Source organism: Penaeus chinensis, chromosome 39 (assembly GCF_019202785.1).
Source record: "Penaeus chinensis breed Huanghai No. 1 chromosome 39, ASM1920278v2, whole genome shotgun sequence".
NCBI lineage: Eukaryota > Metazoa > Arthropoda > Malacostraca > Decapoda > Penaeidae > Penaeus > Penaeus chinensis.
Window position 1 is genome coordinate 6,593,659 of NC_061857.1, and position 10,000 is coordinate 6,603,658.

General features: G+C 29.9%; 1 protein-coding gene across 1 annotated transcript in view; it reads left to right on the top strand.

The window, feature by feature from the left end:
* The first annotated feature begins 494 nt into the window (after positions 1–494).
* The window catches only part of LOC125046433 (serine protease 55-like), a 39,539-nt gene continuing 30,033 nt past the window's right edge, over positions 495–10,000 (top strand). The window contains exons 1-4 of the mRNA XM_047644209.1: positions 495–552; positions 4,246–4,924; positions 8,498–8,574; positions 9,601–9,695. Coding sequence (XP_047500165.1) covers positions 4,459–4,924; positions 8,498–8,574; positions 9,601–9,695 — 638 coding nt within the window. The 5' untranslated portion in view covers positions 495–552; positions 4,246–4,458. The remainder of the gene's footprint in view (positions 553–4,245; positions 4,925–8,497; positions 8,575–9,600; positions 9,696–10,000) is intronic.

Sequence of the window (10,000 nt, forward strand, 5' to 3'; positions counted from 1 at the left end):
ATATGCATATATACATATATACAAACACACACACACACACACACACACATATATATATATATATATATATATATATATATATATATATATCTGTGTGTGAAAGTGTGTATGTGTGTGTGTGTGCCTGTGTGTGTATGTGTATATGTGTGTGTGTGCGTGTGTGTGTATGTGTGTGTGCGCGTGTGTGTGTATGTGTGTACATAAAGACTAAAAACATGTCCCAGTTACTGCATAAAGCTAACTGACCCTGCCTTCACTCTATCTCATTCCACGAAGACTACAGGCATAACAAAAAAACCGCCCTCGACCCCCCTCCCCCATTTCTCCCAAGACAACACCATTCGTGTGACCAGTTTCCCCTTTCCCTGCCTTTGTCCAAGACTATACAGAGCCGACAGACACAAAACAGCTGTGTGTGTTAAATTGAGAGCACAGATGTGTGTGGGTGACGAAAAGGGGATACAAGTGTAAACTTTTGTCTGACTCACAGTTTGGTTATTACTGTGTAGGGAAACGGATGTAGAGCTTTTTTCTTTTAATATTATATATCTGGTAAGTTGATGGCAGCATTATGTATTATATATGTATATAAATGTGTGTAGATTTACAAACCTATATGAATATGCATATGCACGTGCGTGCATGTTTGTGTGTGTCTATATATTTCTGTATATATATGTATCTATATCTATATGTCCATATGTATGTATGGGTGTATATATGTATACATGTATATATGTATGTATGTGTGTATATATGTATACATGTATTTATGTATATATCCACACACACACACACACACACACACACACACACATATATATACACATACACACGCACACACTCAAACACACACACACACACATATATATATATATATATATATATATATATATATATATGGCGTAATAGGTTTGCCACTCAGGCGTCGTATCGAAGCTAACACAGTCACCATTGAAAAAGTAAGACAATAATCATTACAAATGTCTGGTTCTGAACTTGAAGCGTACAAACAAAATTGCAAATACGTAAAAGTAAACAGGAACAATACAGACAGACGTAATGCAAATGAAAACACAAAATAATCATACAATATAAGCATTTAAATGAAATAAAATGTCATACGCATAAACTATAACCACCAATAGGGGAAACTAACCAAAGTGGGTGTTGGTTGAGAGGGAAGGCCTATTGGGTGTATCAGCAAGGATTCTGAGATGATAAGGTCTTCCTTAAAATCTCTTGGGAGTTGGGAATGTTCTCTTATTGCCGAGAAAGATGGTTTGCTCAGTGGAAGGCCAGTCCTGAAGGATTTGCCTCTAGGATGCGGTGTCGTAACCATCGTGAGTTAGACCCAACGTACCGAGCTTTGCAGGAAGGACAGATAGAACATGTGTTCTGACAACGTTAGAACACGTCAGAGTTACATCTCAGTGGTTGTTTTAGAAATTTGGAGATACTGTTAGTGTTGGTGAAGACTAAAGTGAATTTAATTATTTTGCTAAAGTGTTTTTTAGTTGCTTCCTGATTTCAAAACTTAAACTGCCCATAAACGGTAGTTTAACATGCCTATATATATATATATATATATATATATATATATATATATATATATATATATAAACAGCAAAAAAACGTTTAAGTAATGTTATCAAATAAAAACAATGAGTACACATTAACTATAAAAAATCCTTAAGAAATGTAATTTCGTCGTGAAAAGTTAACCAGCTGCTAGACAAGTTTTAGGCTCGAGTGATTAGAGTTTGATGTTGTTAATGTTGTATAAATACGGCTTGTAGCTGAGAAAGTCCGAGGCCAATAAAGTTAGGTTTTCGGTAAATGGAAGATACCTTTGTTATGGGTGATTAGCTTGTCCAAAAACGGCAATTGATTATTTTCCTGCATCTCACAGGGTAAACATGACGCTCGGGTGTTTCGAGTTGAGGTCTGTCAGGAAAAAGTTTACCTGTGATGGGTGTTTGAGAAGGAGAAAGATGCCATCGGTGTATCGACTGTAATTCAGGCGGGCATTGTTCAAGCCAATTATGATAGCAAAGGGATGCATTAGCGCAGGAGGGGCCTAATGGGGATCCCATCGCCACACCGTCTGTTTGGTTGTGTAAGTAATCATCAAGTGTGAAAACCGAGTAATGGGCTACAATCTCAAGTCATTTTTTGAGTTTATCTTTTGATAGGCCAAATTCATTGAGATCTTTGGTGTTCAGATTCTTCACTATTAAATTCGTGGTTGCATGAAGAGGAACATTAGTGAACAATGACTCGATATCGAAACATGTCATGCTGATGGATTGTTGAAGATTAAGGAATATAATTTCACTAACAAAGGCAAAAGAACTTTAAATTGTGTACTGATAAGTGGTGAAAGGAGATATGATAAGAACCAGAAAATTTGCAGCGTTAGAGTTAAATATGCCAATCGAAAAACTAACGGGTCTTAGAGGAGTGTCAAATTATCAACTTTGGGGAGTCCGCAGAGTAGACCAGGTCTGGAGCCAGAGATCATAAGAAAACTAAATGTTTTCATTAATGGAGGTTTTAATAGTACGGAGTAGCTTTGATTTTTAACTTGTCTTCCAGGTTTAATAACTGAGTTGGTATCTCATTGGTAATTCGTTTGAATTTCACTAAGAAGAATATTCATGATCTTTTCATAGTCACACTTTATTCAAATGACAACACTCCGAACTTTATTCTTCTTCTTTACTTTTACGTATTTGTTATTCTCTTTGTATGTACACTCCGAACTTTAGAACCAGGCAGTTGAAATGATTATTATCTAACTGACTCTTTCAATGGTTCTTTTTGACATTGATGATGGAGATTTAGTTTGCCTTCGAAACCTCTAATACGCATGAAATTCTTCACGACTATGTTAGTTACCTCTTCATAATATATATATATATATATATATATATATATATATATGCACACACACACACACACACACACACACACACACATATATATCTGCAGTTTATATATACGCATACACACACACACATACACACACACATATGTATATATATACATACACATAAGTATATGTGTGTGTCTGTATACATACGTATGTAAATATATACGTAAATACACATATATACACACTCATACACACACACACATAAGTATATGTGTGTGTGTTTAATGTTCATTGATTTATTGAATATTTATTGATTATTTATTTATGCAGATTTATATATCTACATATATGTACATCTACATATATATGTATACATATTTGTATATATGTATATCTACATTTATATGTATATATATTTATATATATGTGTATCTATATCACACACACACACACACACACAAATGCTGCTGTGTAACATATGGTAAGCGCCAACATTCAATCATTAATCATAGTGAACACGCCAAAGGCTGGAGAGGTCGGTGCTATATGAACAGCGAGGTAGCGTAACCTGAGAGAGAGAGAGAGAGCGAGGTTGATGAAGAGAAGACTGCCTTTATCGAGATTAGCTGATATTAAGTGTTTACCATAGTACATACGGATCATCCGAAGTAACTGATGGGGACATACACGTTTAGAAAGGCATATATTAAATAAGAACAAACAAAACACAAAACTAAACCAGCCGTACATCGCATTTGGTAAACACACACACACATACACACACATTCATACACACACATACACACACATACACACACACACACATACACATACACATACACACACAGACACACACGTAAACGTTAGCACACGCACACATACACACACAGACACAGACACACACATAAACGTTAGCACACACACACACACACACACACACACACACATACACATACACATACACACACACACACACATACACACAAACACACACACACACATACACATACACAGACACACATAAACACACACGCACACACACATACATACACACAGACACACATAAGCATAAACACACATACACACACATAAACGTAAACACGCACATATATAAACACAAACACACATAAACATAAACACACACACACACACACACACTCACACACACACATACACACAGACACACATAAAAATAAACACACACATACACACACACACACATAAATACGACATAGTGAAAGACACAAAGAATAACAAACACAACTTCTGTGATCTTTCAGTCTTTGTAGGACAGTTTTTTTTTTCTCCTTTTTTTTGTCCTTTTATACACAAATCTTGAATACATCGCCGTATCTTTTCTTTTCCAGGAGAAATGTCAACACAAAAGAAGGAAGACAGAAATGGTTGGTTTTGACGGCAATATTAACCCTGTTTTTCATATCTCAGAATTCTGACGTTGAATGAGGAGAAAAATAAAAATAGTTTCATCCGATTTCCTCGGCGTTAAAAGAAGAGGAAGAAAATAAATAAGAAATATGAAACCGAAGCCGAGCGAAGAGTAAAGAAACGAACGAACGAGGATGCCGGGGGGGGTTCGGGGGAGGAGGGGGGGAGAGGTTTTTCGAAGGGGAGGAGGGGAGCTTCCAGGTAATCGCCCAAAGCCAATAATTCTCCTCCCACGTGCCCACCTGTGTGTTGTTCCCCTTTTTCTTGTTGCCTTTGTTATCCCGAACGTCAGCCTATCAGAGGAAACCAACTCAGCTGCGCCAAACACCTCGGCTTCCGTGACGTATGATCACGTGATTGATGACGTCACGCCTGATGATGTCCGAATAGCTGCACGGATTCACGAAAATGAACGACTTTGGTGGAGTATTGTGAATAACACGGCCTATGGCGATGGCAGAAAACTTGATGAAGATGAGGATGAAGACGAAGATGAGGATGAAATACCGAAGCCAAGGGCGAAGCTTCTGAAACTGAAGGCGAAAGTAGATCGGGGCAAAGATTCAAATGCAAAGCCTAAAAATGTGGACAAAAAATGTGGTAAGTTACGGACGTAAAATGTTTATAGAATTAAAATTGATAATAGCAACGTTAAAAAAGTATTAAAAAAAAAAAACTTGATAACCATAACAACGATGGTGTAATGATGATAACAACAATGCCAATAACAAAATTATCAATGAAAACGACAACAATAACAATGATAACAGTGATAATGATGCGTATGTTGATAATGACAAAATGATAACAATAATGATAGTAATAATAATGAGGATAATAATGATAATAATGATGAAATTAATGATGATGATGAGGATGATGCTCATGATAATAACAACAATAATGAAACTGATGAAGATTATGATAATGTTTGAAAATATAAAGTTGATAACAATGATAATAGTAATAATAGTAATGAAGATGATGATAATAACCACCCCCAAAAAATAATGATAATGATTATAATGAAAACCATAACGTTAATAAGTATAACAATAATAACAATACCAACAACTACAATAATTATCCTAAAAACACCCAAACTGATAATACAACAACAACAACAAAATGAAAACAACAAAATTCATAACAACGACACGGCAAAAAGAAAAAAAAAAAAAAAATATCCCAAGCCGACATCCGCAAAACCAGACCGCCATGATATATCGGACAAATGTTTCATAATAATAAATTTCTTCATAAGCATGATGTTAACTGTTTTCTTGTTCGATAAAAAAAAAAAAAAAAATGTACAAACAAGTGAGATCCGTGTTCGGATTATGTTTTTATTTTTCTTGTTTTTTTTAATTTTTTCTAATTTTTGTCTTTCGTTTTTTTGGTTTTTTGTTTTTTCTCTTCAAGTCTGAAACGGCGGTTTTATGATTGTTGTTGTGTTACGTGTTATTATATCTGTTATTACTGTTAAAATCATTATTATTATAATTATTGTTATTGTCATTATTATTATTATTATTATTACTATTATAATCATTATTATTATTATTATTATTATTATCGTTATAATTGCTATTATCATCATTATCATTATTGTTATTATTATCATTATTGTTATCATTCTTATTATCATTCTTATTATTATCATCATCATCATCATTATTATCATTATCATTAACATTGATATTATTATTATCATTATCGTTATTAGTATTATTATCATTATTATCATCATTATGATCCTTATTGTTCCCATCATCATTATCATTATCATCACTTTAACCATTCTTGTTATCATCATCATTAATATTATCATCTCTCTTCTCCTCATCATTCATAACCATCATCATCATTACTATTTCCATCTCTCTCCATTTTGAACCATTACTCATACGAACGACCGAATGATTTTAACAAAAGATCTCAAACGGCAGTCCAGAAGTTCTACAAAAGAAAAAAAAAAGAAAGGGAATTTTAAAATGTCAAATAGGACTTTTTTTTTTTTTTTTTTTTTACTTCATAATTGTCGATTTCCTGTTTTCAATACGGGCGCTGAAAGGTCGGTTTCCTGTTGCAATATCTTCTTGTATTTTCCTCTTCTCTTCTGTTCCTTCTTGTATTTGGTGGTTCGTTTATGCTGCCTTGTTGTTATTGTTGTTGTTGTTATTGTGATTATTGTTATTATTGTCATTGTCATTATTATTATTATTATTATTATTATCATTATTATTATTATCATTATTATTATTATCATTATAATTATTATCATTATAATGATTATTATTATTATTATTATTATTATTATCGTATTTATTATTAGTATCGTTATTATTATCATCTTTATTATCATTATTATAATGTTATTGTTATTATTATCATTACCATTATCACTGTTATTTTTGTTATCTTTATAATCATTATTATTATTGTTATTATTATCAACATGATTATTAATTTTTATTATCATTATTATTGTTATTACAATAATTATCTCTATTATAATTATTACCACTATTATTATTATTACAGTTGATGTTATTACTATTATTGTAATTATTATTATTGTTATTATTATTATTATCGTTATTATTATTGTTATTATCATTATTGTTATTGTTATTATCATTATTATTATTATTATTATTATTATTATTATTATTATTATTATTATTATTACTATTATCATTATTATTATTGTTATTATTATTATTATTATTATTGTTACTATTATTATTATTGTTATTTTTATCATTATAATCATTATAATGATAAAAATAACAACAATAATAATAATAATAATAATTATAATTATTGTTATTATTATCATAATCATCATGATCATGATCATCATTATTATCATTATCCTTTCATTATCGTCATTATCATCATTATTATTATTATCACTATCATTACTATTATTATTATCATTATTATTATTGTTATCATTATTATTATTTTTATTGTTATAATTACTATTATCAATGTCATTATTATTTTTATCATTACTGTTGTTGTTGTAGGTATTATCATTATTATTATTGTTATCATTATTATTGTTATTATTATATTGTTGTTATAGTTATTCTAATTATTATTATTATTATTATCATTATTGTTATAATTATCTTTATCATTATTATTAGTAGTATTATTATTGTTATTATTAGTATTATTATTATTAGTAGTATTATCTTTATTATTATCATTGTTATTATTATTACTATTATAGTCAGTTTTATTATTATTACTATCATTATTTTTATTGTTGTTATAATTGTAACTATTATTATTATTATTATTATTATTATTGTTATTATTATTATTGTTATTATTAATATTATTATTATCATTATTATTATTATTATTATTATTATTATTATTATTATTATTGTTATTATTATTTCTATTATTATTATTAGTAGTATTATTATTATTGTTATTATTACTACTACTACTACTACTACTATAAATAATATTAAAAATAGTATTATTATTATCCTCATTATTATTAGTATTATTGCTGTTATCAATATTATTACTTTTAGTATTATCTTTATTATTAGTATCATTATTGTTATCGCTATTATTAACAATATTATTCGCATCATTATTGTTACCATTATTATTATCATTGTCATCATTATTAATCAATTAAATTACTATCATCATCATATCTTTTTACTAAAATCGAGAAAGAAATTTAACACATGATGAAGAGCATCAGAATGACACTCATTTTCCCCTAGTATTAAATTCACTAAACCTCTTTATTATTATTATCATTATTAATATTCTTCTTCTTCTTCTTCTTATTATTATTATTATTGTCATTATCCCTACTACTGTTATTATTATTATTATTAATATTATCATTATCATCATTATCATTAATATTATTATTATCATTATTATTATTGTTATTAATATTATTATCATTAACATTATTATCATTATCATCATCATTATCAATAATGTTATTATCATCATTATCATCATTATTATTGTTAGCATTACCATTATCATAATTATTTTTTATATTATTATTATCATTGTTAATATTACCATTATTCTTATCATCATTATCATTATCATTATGATATTGACAGAGAGAACCCCCCCCCCCCTTATATATTCACTAAACCCCTTTGCTGCTTACAGATTGCGGGACGTTTTCCTTTACTTCAAATAGAATTATTAATGGCAAAGAAGCAACGAAAAATGAATTTCCGTTCCAGGTGAGTAATTGTGTTGTTAATTTTATGTCATTTCTATTACTAATAATAATATTATTATTATTATTATTATTATTATTACCGTATCGTTGCAATATCATTATTTCCGTATCGTTGATGATGATAAAAATGAAAATGATAATATTGACAATGATGATAATGATATTTCTACTACTATTACTGCTACTACCATTACTACTACTACTACTACTACGTCTACTACTACTACTGCTACTTTTGCTGCTATTAGTAATCAGTATAATGATGAATATTAAATAACTATTGTAATAGCAATAGTAATAATGATAATGATTATAAGATAATAGTAATAATGATAATAATGATAATGATAATAATGATAATGATAATAGTAATAAAATAGTAATAATAATAGTAATAATAATAGTAATAATAATAACAATCATGATGATAATAATACTAATAATGATAATAATTATAATAATAATAATAGTAATAATAACAATAATGATGATAATAATAATAATAATAATAATGATAATGATAATGATAATGATAATAATAATGATAATGATAATAATAATAATAATAACACTAATAATGATAATAATAATAATAATAAGGATAGTAATAATGATGGTAATAATACAAAAAAAAACAATAGCATTGATAATAATAATGATAGTAATAGATAATAACAATAGTAGTAGTAGTAGCAGTAGTAGTTGTTGTAATAATGATTATAATAAAGATAATGATAATAATAATTATGATAATGATAATACTAATGATAATAATAATGATAACAACAATAGTAATAATAATGATAATGAGAAGGAGAAAGCTAATAATAATGCTAATGATAATGAGAACGAGAATGCTAATAATGATGATAATGAAAAAAAAATCCTAATAACAATAATGATAATTAAAACGAGAATGATAATAATACCGATAATGATAATCAGAATAAGAAAGAAAATAATACTATTGAGAATAAGAATAACGACATTGATAATGCAAATCCCCATCTTCACATCTTCCCCCCAGGTCTCGATCCAAACCAAACCTTCGGGATCTCATTTCTGCGGGGGTTCCATCATCAGCTATAATTACGTCCTCACAGCTGCTCACTGCACGGACGGGTGAGAGCGAAAGAGGAGGAGGAGGAGGAGGAGGAGGAGGGAGAGGAGAAGGAAAGGAGGGGGGGGGGGTAGGAGAGAAGGAAGGAGGGAGGGAGAGGGAAGGAAAGAGGGAGGGAGAGGGAAGGAGGAGGAGGAGGAGGAGGGAGAGGGAAGGAAAGGAGGGAGGGGGGGAGGAGAGAAGGGAGGAGGGAGGGAGAGGGAAGGAAGGAGGGAGAGGGAAGGAAGGAGGGAGAGGGAAGGAAGGAAGGAGGATGGGAGAGAGGAAGGGAGAAGGAAGGAGGGAGAGGAGAAGAAAGAGGGAGAGG